The sequence below is a fragment of the Necator americanus genome, chromosome X (assembly GCF_031761385.1).
Source record: "Necator americanus strain Aroian chromosome X, whole genome shotgun sequence".
Taxonomy (NCBI): domain Eukaryota; kingdom Metazoa; phylum Nematoda; class Chromadorea; order Rhabditida; family Ancylostomatidae; genus Necator; species Necator americanus.
Window position 1 is genome coordinate 4,574,433 of NC_087376.1, and position 15,581 is coordinate 4,590,013.

General features: G+C 31.9%; 3 protein-coding genes across 5 annotated transcripts in view; all 3 read left to right on the plus strand.

Annotated features, from left to right (window-relative positions):
- RB195_021474 (uncharacterized protein) lies at positions 1 to 5,739 on the plus strand (the record flags this gene model as incomplete). Its single annotated transcript, XM_013446023.2, has 10 exons — positions 1 to 21; positions 102 to 182; positions 267 to 335; positions 984 to 1,166; positions 2,007 to 2,150; positions 2,795 to 2,870; positions 5,064 to 5,167; positions 5,226 to 5,342; positions 5,459 to 5,558; positions 5,615 to 5,739. The coding sequence occupies 10 exons, from the start codon at positions 1 to 3 to the stop codon at positions 5,737 to 5,739; spliced, it is 1,020 nt and encodes a 339-aa protein (XP_013301477.2).
- Positions 5,740 to 7,344: 1,605 nt separating this feature from the next.
- RB195_021475 (uncharacterized protein) lies at positions 7,345 to 14,558 on the plus strand (the record flags this gene model as incomplete). Of its 2 annotated transcripts, none has more annotated exons than XM_064208227.1 (8): positions 7,345 to 7,509; positions 7,573 to 7,640; positions 8,190 to 8,304; positions 8,752 to 8,811; positions 9,460 to 9,586; positions 9,659 to 9,812; positions 13,305 to 13,404; positions 14,472 to 14,558. In XM_064208227.1, the coding sequence occupies 8 exons, from the start codon at positions 7,345 to 7,347 to the stop codon at positions 14,556 to 14,558; spliced, it is 876 nt and encodes a 291-aa protein (XP_064064107.1). The 2 variants fall into 2 exon arrangements, with proteins under 2 accessions (XP_064064107.1, XP_064064108.1); XM_064208226.1 differs by lacking the exon at positions 14,472 to 14,558 and adding an exon at positions 13,475 to 13,684.
- A 178-nt stretch (positions 14,559 to 14,736) lies between these two features.
- RB195_021476 (uncharacterized protein) overlaps positions 14,737 to 15,581 on the plus strand; it is a gene marked incomplete at both ends in the record, with an annotated part of 5,372 nt that continues 4,527 nt past the window's right edge. For both annotated transcript variants that reach the window (XM_064208229.1, XM_064208228.1), the window contains 3 exons: positions 14,737 to 14,768; positions 14,911 to 15,011; positions 15,095 to 15,207. In XM_064208229.1, coding sequence (XP_064064109.1) covers positions 14,737 to 14,768; positions 14,911 to 15,011; positions 15,095 to 15,207 — 246 coding nt within the window. The remainder of the gene's footprint in view (positions 14,769 to 14,910; positions 15,012 to 15,094; positions 15,208 to 15,581) is intronic.

Below are 15,581 nucleotides of genomic sequence, written 5' to 3' on the forward strand. Positions count from 1 at the left end.
ATGGACAAGTCGCGCGATGAGGTACGTCCACAAATATCGATTGATATCCAGTATATCGTAATGGTATTTGATTTAGACAAGTATTATTTGAGATTTTTTAGGTCAAAAAACTACGTGATGAAGATTTCGATGAACTTATGGCTGCATGCGATACGGCTAAAAATGCTGTGAAAAATGATAATGTATCGATATCGTATTTTCCTTCTATTATTGATCTTGAGGAGAACAAATTAAATATTCTCTTTTAAAAAAATGTACGTTTTCAGTCGATATCTAAAGCAATGGAACGATTGAAAATGGATGACGATACATTGCCGAGTCCAACTGCTATCACGGTGAAGAATTTCTTCGTTTAAAAACATAAACAACACCAAAAATTCACTGAATTTTCTTAGTAAAAAGGGATTAAATTTATGGAACTTCACTTCCGAACTTGTTTTTTTTTAGATTATTTAATTTCTTTTAAGCAGAAAAGTCTTTTTTTTTAGGTTTTTAGGAGTGTTTAGGAGATTTTTAAGGTAGGATCCATAGAATTATTTGTAGTCTTTTCCAACGAGATCTCATATCTCTGAATTTCTTCTCATACTCTGAATAATCTGTGGAAACTTTCTCAAGGTATGATTAGGAGTGTATAATCGATAAAATAAGTTTAGTTCATATTAACAGCATTTCTAAGCCTTATGTGCATTTTTTCTCAATATTTAGCTTCTTTTTTCCGTATATGTGTCTTAAATCTCGAAGGAAAAGTCATTATTAAGTGTATTTATCATTTAATTTTTGAAGTTCGATCAAATCTTAGTGTGTCACAAATTTTTTGTCGTTGTGTCTCCTACTTTTGAACTGATCACTTTGAAGACCTGCAGAATAAAAGCGAAACTCTTTTAAAATCCCATAGGTCATCGATTATTACTTATTACTGTACTTACTGTATTTAAGAACATCAACAGTTATCTGTAAAGTTCTTATTTTCCATGTATTTCCAGGATACATCGATTACTGCAACGCAAGACGATAATTCTACCACTTATTCTGCTACGAATACCACTATCTCTAATCTTCCTTCCAATGCTACATCCAATCCTACATCAAACATCACATCAAATCCAAGTTCTAACCCTACATCGAATCCTAGACCCGAGAACATTCCCAGAGCATTGGATAAATTGGTAAGTTCACATTTTTTCCTTTCTTTTAACTACAAAAGTTGTTGATTAATCACTTTTTACTGCGTCTGTAATCAAATAAGCACAATATTTTAGTTTTTTTCAGTTTTTTTTTCTCCCACAGGGAAGTTAGCCTGGATTTGTCCTACACGTAGGGGTAAAGCATGTCATCCTCGTCTTTATTAACTTTTTTGAAGTTCCTGATATTGACTAGGACTAGATCTAGATTTTTGTTTATCTACACTAGGTCTAAATAAACAAAAACATTTTGAAGAACTCGTAAAGTCTCTCTTTGTGAAAATTCTCCTGCCGATTTTCCAGTATTCCCTCTAGATTGCATTCTGTCTATCTTCTTGTATATTGTTATTCCTGGAATCTATTTAAAAAAGGAATATATCAGTAATAGATATACATGTGGTTCCTACAACTTTTTGCATCAGAGGAACTCATTTTCTTGGTAAATATTCTGGAAAACTGTTGTCAGAGAGAGGTAAAGGTGAGGTAAAATGCTTTAAATGAACCTAACCTCTTATAGCGAAGAAAAACAAATTTCTTGGAGATTTTTTTGTTATGTGTTCAAAATTGGAAATCAGGACTATATTATAGACAGATCTCTTAAATTATATTAGGATCCAATGAACGATTTCCAACCGCTTAAATCCGCATTCTTTCGAATTTTAGTAGGTATTTTTCTGGAAACATTTAATTTCCATAGATTTTCCAAGAGTTGATCACTAATCACGTCACTAACTCTTCAAAAACACTGGCATAGCAGAAAATTGTGTTTTTATTCTGTTAAAAATCTTTACCACTAATAATTAGTTGTAAAATTTTACGGTTAAGGATTCATCTGTCGAATCGGATCCACTAACTGTTGTGGAAAAGGATGATAATGGATTTGTTTTCTACAAATGCCGTTTTTGTGGGCTCACATTCAATTATATGAACACTCTTCGAGCTCATGAAAGAGTTCACAACGTTTCACAGGTTAGTTTCTTTTTTCTTTTAAAAACTACTGGTTTTATTTCAGAGAAATAATACCGTTTTTATTCTCTGACAATTCTGAATCTGTAAAAAGCTTATATTTCATTTTAATTTTATGCCAAATTTCTATGTAAATTTTTGTATATGATTGAAAAAAAACTAAATAACGGTAGAAAGCTTTCATTTTTGTCCTCGATCATTCTAGATCCTCGAACATTCTGAAATTAACACGTAGCAGTAACTCGTATGGAATTTTATAAAACCGTCGTGTAAAATCATCTCGCCTGCTACTTCTATTTCCATTAATTTTATAAAATTGACGAATTTAGCTTTAAAATTGTTTGAAAATTGCTTTGAAACAACCTATCTCAACGTATTTTCTTCTGGAACACACTAATTGTTACTAGAAATGTTACTATTTACTCACAACACTACCAGTTTTGATCTTCATATTTTTAACAAAAAAAAATCACTACATATTTCTAACGAAAAATATGTAGTGACTTTTATTTATGTGAAACTTGTGATCGTCCATTAAAAATTGTAAACTTCTCTTCGATTTCTTCTATTCATACATTTAATTTATTACACTAAATCCTATGATTTTTTCTTTCCACCAACGTTCAGGATTAGCTTTTATTTTCCAGCCATATGTTTGCGGTAAATGCGGTGAATCCTACGAATTTGCATGTCAACTGGAATATCATACATTACAACATAGCGGTAAGTGCACACAGTCGTTTGCTGCTTTTCGTCTCGCGACCGACATAAGCTCGTGATTTTTGTTGTGCAGCTGCAAATTCAACGTAGTATATGCACCAGATGTTCGTTTTAAAAAAAAAGCGCACATGTGGAACTCTACGGTCACAACAACGGTTTACAACGTGGAGGTGAAATGCCCGTTTCCCGTTCCCCCGGTTGTTATTAGTAGTGAGCAGATGTTTGAGAATGAGGATGAGGACATTGCTATCCTCATTTGCAGCTTGTACGAAAAAAAGGACGCAAAAAAAATTGATAAAAAATTAAAAAATAGAATCACGCTAATTTTTGACTGTAGTCTGCAATTTTAAGCCCGGCACAAAATCCTATTCTCTTTCGATTAAGATGAATGTAGTATTTTCGAGGGATCTGCTGCCTGTTTAAGTAATATTGATTAGTTTTAAGAAATACTCACTTAAAACCATATTAGTATAACGTTTATCATGTATTAAAGGGTGATAAAAGTAGAAAAACTTAGTTATCAAACCTAATAAATGTACAAAAGTCGGTTATCCACGATTATTACTGAAAATCCTCGTAACTACACTAATCTCACTCGAAATCTGGAGCTCTATTTATAGCTATTTTACGATAATTTATTACATAGGTATATGTTTATTGTATGTATGGAAAGAATAGGTAATTTTCAGAAATTCCCGCCAAAAAAGAAAATTAGAAGATAGATTTCCCTTCTCTTTTTTGAAAAAACACGTTTTTTTTGAAGTCTATATGATTTCCACATTTCCAATAATGGAAATATCTTTTTCTATTTTTTTTTAATTTGTTCATGAAAAAGCATGAAATTTACCGTGGACTTATGAAGCCGTAAGCTTTTAATAATGACTGATGATCTACTGAAATCTGTTCGAAATTCGAATTAAAAAAAAAACTTTATGATTCCTATACAATATTACTACAGAAAGTATGAGATATGCTGGGATATATCCTCTATCCATTCTACAGTGTTTGTTCTTTTCCGCGTTTGTTGACCGTGAAAGTTAATGTTTACTCGATTTTCGACGTCGTATACAACTTTATCCTAAGACTAAAGCACAATCAGAAATAATTGAAAATTGTAGTTTTGGTTTGATGAAACTTAAAAAAAGGGAGTTGTGCTTGCAAACGAATTGAAATGTGGGAAGAACTCAATCTTTCATAAGATTTGATGAAATTGAATGCAAATAGATCCCTGATTTATTCTTTTCTTTGTAGGACACTCAAGGAATTTAGAACCTGGAAGAAAACGTTCTTCTAATGTTTTTTTTCTGTAGTTCCTGTCCTATCATGCTTATGTAATACTCTATCAAGCTGCCAGTATTACAGACAGTCATTCTTATCAGATCGGAACTTCTCTTAGAGAGCGGAAAAGAAAATTCTTTCCTCGTTTTTTGGACTGAAGAAAAAATTCCCGTAACAGCTTTTTCTTCTTCCTGAAAGATTCTGCAAGAAATGTCAACTTTTTTTGGTTTTTTTCTTACTCATAAACCCTAACAGTTGTTCTGCACCAAAGCGGTGTACAAAAACTGGGATTTTTTAAACTTTTACTGTAGTCATTTGTTTACATCATTGTGCTAAAAATAAGAAAAAAAAGTGGAAAGGTGTTTTATGATTTCCATTTTGTGAACCACTTTAATGAAATTTAAAAAATAAATAATTAGGGGATTTTTTTGTAATCATAAGCTCTACCGCGTTCGTTACAACTAAGTCATTTATACATGAAAAGAATGGATGCTTCTTAAACATTTTCTGGATAAGAAAATGTGAACGAGTTCTCCACATACTTTTCCTGAATATCAAAAAGTGAAAGATTATTCTTTCTATTCAATCCGTTACTTTCGAAGAATGTCCTTCGTTACTCGGAGTTAGGATTTTGAATAAGGATTCCCTCAATGGATCTTGTCATTGAGATCTCAGTACACTTCGCCACAATTCGTTTAAAGAAAGCTTTGAGGTATCAGATTTCTATCAACAGCCGCTCTCAGTGCAAAATGCAATCATCCTGAGAACTTCGTGCCACTCATCTGAAAAGAGCTCAAAATTATAGGAAAAAAATGCATTAAAAACTGTTTTTGTTAGTGGTGATATAATCGTATTTTTTTTTCGCAAGGAAATTATTCATAATTTTGGATGGATGCCTCCATTATCTTACCATTTCAGATATGAAGGGATACAAATGTGAATGCGGTCGTACATTCTTTTCCTACACAGAAATGTTGTATCACAAACATCCGGAAGATATCGAAAAAGAAAAGGAGGAGAAGGTTTGGGGAAATTTTTAATAGTAGCTAAAAAATATTGCTAAAAATATATGAAATTTAGGAATTGTATGGATGTCCAATTTTGGTCCATCCATCAACTAGCCGTGTTGCATTGCTCCAGGATATGCCTACTCCAGCATTCGTTGAACAAGGATTTGAACCGAAACATCCAATGAAAGTTCGTTTAATTGCAAAATATTAATACAATAGGGTTTTATATAGTTGTGGTCGTCAGGAGATGAGTCCAGAACTATACCTCTTTTGCCTCTGAGTTAATTTCCGATCAATATTTAGGTCTACTCCGATGTCCGTTCTAAGCCCTATATTTGTGAATATTGTTCGAAGAGTTACGCGGATAGCCGTCAACTCGCCTATCATATGTACAGTCATAGAGGTTTGTTCGTCAGGATTTATATGTTTCTGAAACGAATTTTCACGATAATTTTGCAGGTGAACGTCAGTTTAATCCACGTTCATCACGTTACTTAATGGGTCGTCAAGGAATAGGTTATACTGATCGTAAATCGTATTTTCTTTTCCCCATGACTAGTGGATATGTTCCTCCAACGTACTAATTGTGGTTATGTGCACTTCAATAAATAAATAAAATTCACTGTTGTTGTTGTTTTTGCTTATTTTACCTTATTCATAAAAATAAGGATGAAACAATTTTAATTTTACAAAAAATTGAAGGACATTTCTTCTAGGATTCTCCTAGGTAGTAATTATTTAGAATGAGTTGTACTGTATTTTTGCTTATTCAATGAATATTCACCATAGAAAAAACAAAATTTGCACGTGTTGGTACATTTACGGATACAATTACTTTTACATTTACATTTTCTGGACATATACATACAATTTGAACAATTGTTCATACATTATACTTTATATGGTCAACTCTAAAAATCGCTAAATTCTAAAAAATAGTTTTATTGAGTGTGGCGTATTTGGGAATAGGTTTGGCTGCGACTACGCGGTCAGTGAATGGTTCGGAGTCGCCATCGGCCAACCAAACATTTCATTCCTATTGTCTGTATGAACTGGCACCAGACTCTAGCGGTAGGATACAAAACCTTAACCTGATACGCCGGTTGAACTTGATTTACTTCAAGCGAGTTTAAATTTGAATGGATTACCGCTTCCCAAGCAGATTGTCTATTATCAAAATCATTATCCTTGCATTTTTCCATAAAAATACATACTATCTGTTGATGTTATGATACATACGATACGATATATTCATTATTTGTTTATTTTTTCAATCGGTTGTCACTTTTCAGTTGTTTCAGTTTTATAGATTTATATTCTTCTTTACTAAACAAGAAAAAAAACCAGTAGTAGAATGAAGTGTTCACGTAAACAATGTTTAGCGTGATTATATTTACAAATATTGGGGATGTTGTTTACATGCATAGAAGTGGCAAAGAACTGAAGTAATTCCGCCATTTTACTGCAATTTTTTTTGGACAGTAGTCCGAAATGAATCAATAAGGCAGGGCCATTGTCCCAAGGATGATTTACTAGGAATAAACATTGCAAGATCCTTCAATATCTGAGATTACCATAACGTAAAAGTGTCAATACTCGCTGGAAAAAATTATAATACCCTATAAAAAATTATATTTGCAACATCTGTGAAATTATGAGTAAGATTGAAGATTTTTATAGTTGATGGCGTTTAAAAAAAAGAATTCAATTGAATAGCGGAGTTGTTTTTAGGGTTTTCCGTGTAAGAAGAGTCGAAAGTTACAATTTTTATATGAAATTTTATTTCCATAATAATAATATAATTTATAATGTTATATTTATATGAAAACAAATAGTTTTAATAATTTTTAATTGATTTCCTTGAGCTGTAGCCAAGATTGGTATTGATCGTCTTTATTAAACAACGGCTAACACTTCAACAAGTTCTGAAAATAATATATTCAATAATTTTACATTAATATATCCTGAATTCCAGAATTCATCAGATTCTTTCCATTTCTCCTGGAAGCAGATCATGCTACGGATTAAACTGGTGTGAAATGTTATCGCCATGCTGACGTTGAGTCGAATTGAGCAAACACTTAAGAATCGACTGGATTACAATGTTCGAGTAGTAAACGATTCCGGAGCTTTCTTATCCGTATTCGTTTCGTAGAAAACGTTGCTACTTCCGTTAAGGTGGCCACCTTATGCCATCGCCCTTAGGGCGTCCTATTCGAGTTGGTGTATTCGAACACGATCCAGATGCATTCAATTGTTTCCGACTTCTACCGCATCGAAATTGTTCAAAACCTGGTGCTGAAATTGAAATAATTCGTATTGTTATGGAATTACTTGATTGGGAATGGGAAATTGTAGGATTTTAAATTAATTATTTTCCATAAATATCAAAACTTTGCGTTATTTTTAAAATTTAGGTGGATACAGCAGCAGAATTCGATGTTATTAACGATTTCGGTACTCAAACACCTGAGGGGGATTTCAGGTGACTTTCTTAAAAATGGTTTTTTTAAACACTTAAGAATAGGTCATCTATTATTATTTTGTACATTTTCACACATTTTCATTTTTACATTTTTTCCACTTTTTTACATTTTTCGTACATTTTCATTTTTTTGTACATTATGTTATTCCTTATATGTATATTATTAAATTTTTCTTTTATTTACTATTTTATACATTTCTTTTTTATTGTACAATTTTATATTATTACTTATTTTCGAATCTATAAGAATAAGATATGAGAATAAGGTAACAATGACAAAGTATAACTACTTAAATTTTCTTTTTTAAATTTATAATTTTTTAATTTTGATAATAAAATAAAATTTAATATAATAATTTTAATAAATTTTTAAATTTTTTTTTCAATTTTAATTCTGATGATGTTGTTTTTGTCTGCTAGTAATGCAAAGCAATAGCTATTGCTATCACTGTTATTGTTGCTATTATTGTTTTTTTTTTCGAATTAAATTAATTAATTGATTTTTCGAATCAATATTTTGATTTAAATAAATTCACTAATGCATTGCAGTGGAATTATGGGTTTACTTGCAAGGAACGCAATTGATATGAGTGGACTTTCAATGAGGATCACTCCAGAACGTATGCGAGTGGCTCATTTCACATTTCCAATCCGATATTTTCAGGTAATTTTCCCTCGCAAAGAACTCATCCAAGATTATATTTAAATCCACTTTAATCCAGAATAAATTCAATGTTTCCAGCAAGTGTACATTATTAATCGACCACCGGAAAATGATTTTCGTAATTTTATATTTGCATCATTCTCCTTAGAAGTATGGTTCATGCTTCTTATTACAATTTTAGGAGTTGCTATGTTGAGGTGAAGTTTTTTTTTCAGGATTTACATAAAATTGATACTCACCACATATTAACAAATATTAAAACATTCCAGAGAATATTGATTTAATTTAATAATTTTAGATTTGTTATTGCTATTTTGTTAGAGAAACGGACTGCACCCACTACGAATATACTCACGAGTAGTATTTTGGCAAGTTATTCTCATGAAAATGCCTCATTTTCTTCAAATATTTTATGATTTTTTTTGAAATATTCAACAATTTTTATAGGAAACATATGGAATTATGCTCAAACAACGGGTTATTGATCCTACTGCAACATCTGCAATGGTTGGTGAAATTTTTCTTCTGGAATTTTATGGTCATCTGAGTATCACACCGAAAAAATCGTTTATGGAAATTTTTTCTTGATATAAATGCATTTTTTTATGAGATGAAATATGTCAACAACATAAGAAAATAAACAATACATCGACAAAAATAATGCTAGAAATAAAAGTAACATTCACTTCAGTTTATAAACAGTGAATCAATAACAGTTTTTTTCCGAAAACAGTAATTTTGAGGAGTTTGGCATGAGTTCGAAATGAGTTACCTTGCAAAATAAATTTCTTTCACTTGTCAAAAAAAAAGAAAGTTTCCAGTCATACCAGGAAAACTTTAATTTTCCGGAATCATTTTCTTCATAAATTACTATAGGTTCCCCAGTATTTCCTTCATTTAATTCTTAGTATTTTTGTTAATTTTTTTTTTAAAAACAGTGAACATTTCCCAGTACGAAGAGCTAGGATTTATTTCCTTGATTTATTTCTGGATCATTATCTTTGACTTTTTTAAAGTCCGTCTGTACATTCTTATTCCCTGCAAATTTGTTGCTAATTTTTTCATCAAACGAAATATATGCAAAGAGTTAAAGTGGAGGCAACTGAGGTGAGTTCGACTACTAATTTCTGAATAATCTGTAAAAATTCCATTAAGGTGCTGGAAGCGGTTCTGATAGCTGCAATGGTAGTAGTTAGTCAGTATTATCAATCCTCAATGAACTCAAAACTCACTGCACCGTCAACCTCAGCGATTCCTTTTTATCATCAGGATGAACTGTTAAGTAAGTTTATTTTCATTAGAAAAAAGCATCGGTTGAAAATCAACCAACGTCTCAAATTTGAAATTTTTGTAGCACTTTTGGAACAGAAGAAACGTTATTTGACCTACTACGTGAATTTGGAATTGGAAGGATCAAACGAAAGGAACATGGAACGTATAAAAAAGATTATGAAGTATAATCCGGTGATAACACACGAAAACGAGCACGATCTTATTGCGGAGATAAAGTTAGTTCCTACTTCTCAACATTTGACAACAATTACCAGTTAAAACCACCATTATTACTATTAATTACTATTTATTATTATTTCTATCAAAGCGTCTGTGTGTAAGGTGTCTGACGTTAATCAATCCGCTTGGAACGGATTCGTCGCCACGTTCACTTCAATCCAGGATTGTTTGATTTTTACGAAAGTGTAACTGGCCTATAGAATGAACCATCCGATGATCAAGTCATTTTTTTACCTTCCCAGAAAAAAAAAATCTGGTAACAATTTATTGAATCCGGAGGGACGAGAAGCATAGTTGGAACTACAACCTGAAATCGATCATGCAGACTGCGAAACCTCTTATCGACTGCGATACACCCGCCTACGCATGTCACTATTATTTTTTATTACTTACCTTTATTTACTTAATTACTTATCCTCTATTATTTGGATTTGCGACCTATAACTTTTACAAACTCTGAAGAACTCTAAAAACTCCAAACTTTAAACTCTCGTTCTTTAAAGACATCACCCCATGAATCTGGGATGGTGCAGGACTCAGGTGGATTATACCTATAGGGGGTCGAAGATTGTGGGAGGAGGTGATTCTGTCCATTTCTTCCTAATTGCTGTAAAAAAAGGGGCCGGAAGATACGACGCGTGCACACGGCTGGCGCGCTCCAATCGAACTCGTTGTAGAAAATAGTGCCCCTGGCGCACGAGGCCCCATCTTCCGGGTCGTTTTTTTACGGCAATTAGGAAGAAATGGACAGAATCACCCTTCTCTCCTTAATTTACGATCCCGTATACGAATACTCCACCTGAAATCCGTACCACTCCAGATTCATGGGGTGATGCCTTTAAGTTATAACTTCAATTTCATGCCTACTTTACAGTAACCTTTCAAAAACTCTCTTGCATTTCATCCACAAAAAAAGGATATGTGCTTTCCTTCGACTGGATATAAGTGTAGTCTACGTTTTGGGATTCAGTCAATTTTTTTTCCGTTTCTTAACGTTTGAACCAGTTCAACTACAGTTTTATGAGTATCGATGTGTAAAATACATAGAGGGTGTAGATGTATGAGGTGTTCAGTTGAAAAATAAAAATATGTCATGTCTTGTAAATTTTATCTCCACCTCTCTTCTTTTTGCACTTAAACGAATGGTTTTCCAAGGAAAAGTGTGATTTATAGGTTTCTATAGGAGTTTTATTTGGTTTACGTTGCAGACTTTCTTTGGAGGTGGTGAGGAAGTTCACTCATTGTTCCTTTGAATTTAACTTATGGTTGGTGTAGAAACACCATTTTTTTTAAATGTATCTCTCGTCATTTGTGACTATTTTACTAGAGAGAAAATTAAAAAAAATTCGGAATGATTTTTCTACACTCCATTGAGACTCAGTTTTCATAATGTGCGCGTTTCTTTTTGGAAAATTCACTCAAAAAATCAATTTAAAAAATAAAAAATAACAACAAAAATGATTAAAAAATTAACAAATAAATTATCAAAGTGTCAGATATTAGAATATCAAAAGTCAAAATGAAAATCGTTCCATAAAGCTATTGGAGAACGAATAGAATTAGTACAAAATTTGTTAAAGTTGAAATTTGGAGAGCTTCGGAATCTACTTAAGCTTTCAGACATTTTGTATCATTTATAAATTTTGAACGTTTTTTTTTTTGGTTCTTTCAAAATTTCAATTCCGGTAAAATATGTGATTGAGTTTATCTGCCGAAAGAGAAGAAAAAAATTGAAGCAGATGTTGTTTGCTGTTCGTCGAGTTTTTATGAGAAATCCTCATCCATTTACCACTTCATCGTGAGCTAATATTTACTTCGCACTCCTTCTTCCATCTGTTAGCTCTTACTGATCTCTTCGATTGATCTACGACAGCTAGAAAAATTCTAAGAGAGAACACAGGGAGTAGGGACGAGTAGTTTTTTTCCACGAAAAAAAAAACCATATCCTTAACATCTCTATACACGTACGGTAGACTATCTGTTTATAGGATTGTAAGAGGATGAAATGACTATTTTCTGGAATGCCATTAGAAATAGTGGTGGGAAATAAGAAAAAGAATAGTGGTATTCCAAGATTTGTCGAATACCGAAGCATCAGAAATTTTTGGCACTTTCAAAGGTTTTTAAGAAGGCTTTTTGTCAACAATTTCACAAAAATATCACTTCCTAGTATAAGGATAGAAAGATATACTTTTTGGCGTTAATCAATTCGCTTCGGATGCACCCCTTAAGCATAACTCTAGCATAAATAGTATAACTAATATAGTTTCTAGTATAACTTATGTGTAAATAGTCTAATATTGCTATTTGAAGTCATCCCAAAACTCTTATAATCCATATTTTAGCCCTAATACTTGAAAATTCAACTTTTCTTTTATAGCCATGTTTTCCTCAGTGTTTCAGTACTTCGGGTCCCATTTCAAATGTTCTACCCCGACTGTACTTCTGCATGTAAATAATGGATATAGTACGAAAAAATAAATAATCAATTAAAATCCCAATGGTTGTACAGTGGATTTTTCACCTATTCTGAATAGTCTGAAAAAATTACTTGAATTAAGAGATTTAAAATATTGTTATTATTTATATCATTAACTTATTATTATTATTAAAATAGTTTGTTTACAAAAAATCACAAAATAGTGAAATCATATATGCGGCTATTTTTATTTCGACAAATTCAGTACAAGAATATCCCAAAATCATTCACCTCAACGATTCTCTCGACCTGATATTGTTAGTGTTTAAAGTATTTTCACGTTTTTTTTCGTGTACTTTGTCTTCAAGGATTTAAATTGTATTGTTATTGCTAATTCCAGAAGAGGAGGTGTTTTCTACTCCACTTATGACATCGAATTTCTTCCACAACCCGTAAGCAGCTGGGATCGCAAGCAAGGTTTGACGGTTATACGCGATACTACTGGAATAATTAGTTATTCCGCTTTCGGATTCAGTTCCGGAAATCAAAAATTGTGTCGAGTGTGAGTTTTATTTATTTATTTATTCATTTGTTTGTTTGTTTATTTATTTACAATAATAGTGCTTCAAAAAAAGGAGACAATATTTTGTTCTAGTCGAAACAAAAGGAAAAAGAATTTTGCACTCAATTTTTCTTCTCGTAAAAAAATTGACACAGCCCTTCTTTTAGCAAGTAAACAGATAAACATGTCGTTCTTCTTCTTGGCCAACCACCATAGTCCAGGCAAGAAGAAAGGCACGTTTGGGAACCTGGATAAATCCGTCCTGAGATCTCAAGCAAAAAGGTCACTAACTTCCCTAAATAAATGAGTAAATAAGTGAAGTAAATGAATAATAAATAATAATAAATGGATAAATAGTCAACGAATCCGAAACAACACCTATTTTTTCGTCACTTCAACAGGGATACATCTGAATACAAAAATGAACAACACCTGCATTTTTCCTGAGAACTGTTCCTGAACATTGTTACAAGGAAACAGAAATTAAAAATTTTAATTTTTTTTAAGCTTCAATAAGGCATTAACAGAAGTCCTTCCTGGTATTCCACAAGTCACTCTTAATGCTGGATATGCTAAAAAGAAAGCAGCAGAAGACAGTACAATTCAGGTACTTTTTTATCTTTAAATAGAATCATTAGCGTTTCCTGTTCATAATTTAAATTAAATTTTCAATTTAGGCTAAAAAAACACCTTTATCGCTCAAATATCATCTGGAACAACTTTTTCTCATTTTTATCATATCATCGTCTGCTTCAATTGTTATTTTTATAGCTGAATTAATTGTATTTCGTGGAAAACGATATTTTCATAGAAAATCCTACAGAATGCGACGTTCACAAAATCACCTTGATCCACCTGTCTCATTCATTCAAATGTCAGAGCTCTAAATATTTGTTTCTTTTTTTGCTGTACAAATTGATCGCCTATTTTTTGTGTTCTTTGTTCTCTGCGTCAGATTTCTTATTGGAATAAAATGCTAATTAAACTATTTAAATGATTTTTATTACTTAATTTGGTCTATTCTGACCTAAAAGTATACAGCGTTTTTTACTTCACTTTAAAAACCATCCTCACTTGTGAAAAAAAAGTAAAACTAGACAGTTTAACCTTTAAAACTAATAAGAAATGTACTATTTAATACATGTAGACAATCACATCGAATAAAACCAGTCTTTTTTAAGTATATACCAATTTTTTTAAATCTAAAAAAACATTTTAAACCACTACTTTAAAAAACTACCTCCTTTTTAATTTGTTCCTTATTTACCTGGAATCCCGGTGCCAAAAGTGGCCTGTAAACATTGAACAAAACATTTTTTTTTGTTAATAGAGAGCATTTTTTGAGGTTAATTATTCCACATACGTCAAAGAATAAGCAGTAATACTTCATCATAATAAGAAGCAGCATAGTCACCGGAAGAAATAACTCGTTCATAATTTAGTGCACATGTACGGAAATTACAATGCTAAAAAGTAAAGCAAAAATTCACAGTCTGTAAATGTGCTAACTCGGACGATTTTCACGTGAAAACCGGAGAAATGCACGATTCACGTTCACCGTCACCGGAGCTTATCCTTATTGAATAAGAAATTATGAATAGAACCTCCCCGATGAAATTTCACTGGGAAAATCTAAAAATAAGGAATTAAAACCGAATTCCTATGTCATTTCAGGATGTCACACATAGAGACGAGGAAGTGATTTCACAAAAAGAATTGTCATATCAGAAAACAGATTTCACCTGCTTCAACACAACATGATAGGAAAAATTCAAATAGTAAGGAAAAGAGAAGTTTTCGCGGTCATTCCAATCAAAATCACTCTATCAGTGGTTTTGTAGAGAATTCTGTGTCCTTATGTCTCGTGTGTTATTAGATAAGATAACAATGTTGTTTACTCTGCTCACTCTGGTGAATCTTCGTCATTTTTGTTAATAAAATGTCTGAAAGCACAACTTTATTAAATAAGAAGTAGGTTTTTTTTTCTTCCCTACCACTAGATAAATTGTTACTGTATTATTTTTTCTTTTGTAAATAATTAAAGGAGAACTTGCAAGTAGTTACATGAATAATAATTAATAAAAATTATAGCTAAAAATTAGTTTTAATTCAGCTTAAATAGTGTATCTTATGATTCCACGCAGTTAAACAACGGCAACTATTTTCATTGCCATGATGAGCCAAGTAAGGATGATCAAGCAAAATCCGCTAAAGGTACAGGAACATTTTTTTATAGTTTATGGATTCGACAATATCACTTATTGTATGGAATCGTACGTATAGTTCCTCTGTTTTAGCTATTCGTATTTTATGGATTTCTGTCGTAATATGTCTATTTTTTATGACATGTGAAGTAATAGGTGGATTTTGGGCAAAATCGCTAGCGATCGTCACGGATGCTGCACATTTGGTGAGAGCTCAACTTTTCTGGATAATTGTCGAATAGAAACTCGCGTTATCATTTTGAAATGTGATTGCTGGATGACAAAATGTGCTTCCTGGTTTTTGAACGCAAATAACATTTTTGATTTTTTATTTTCGATACGCAATAACACTCACGTCATTCTTATTTGTACTGGTACGATAGTGTTGATGATTCATGATCAGTGATGAAATTTGGAAAGATCCAGGGTAAAATATGGGTTGTAAGAGTTTTGAAATGACTTTAAATAGTAAATAATAGTAAATAAGTAATAATAAATAATAAATAATAAATAATAAATAATAGTAAAGTAAGTAAGTAATATATACTTGAATATTCATTTATTTTTTATTTAAATGAGT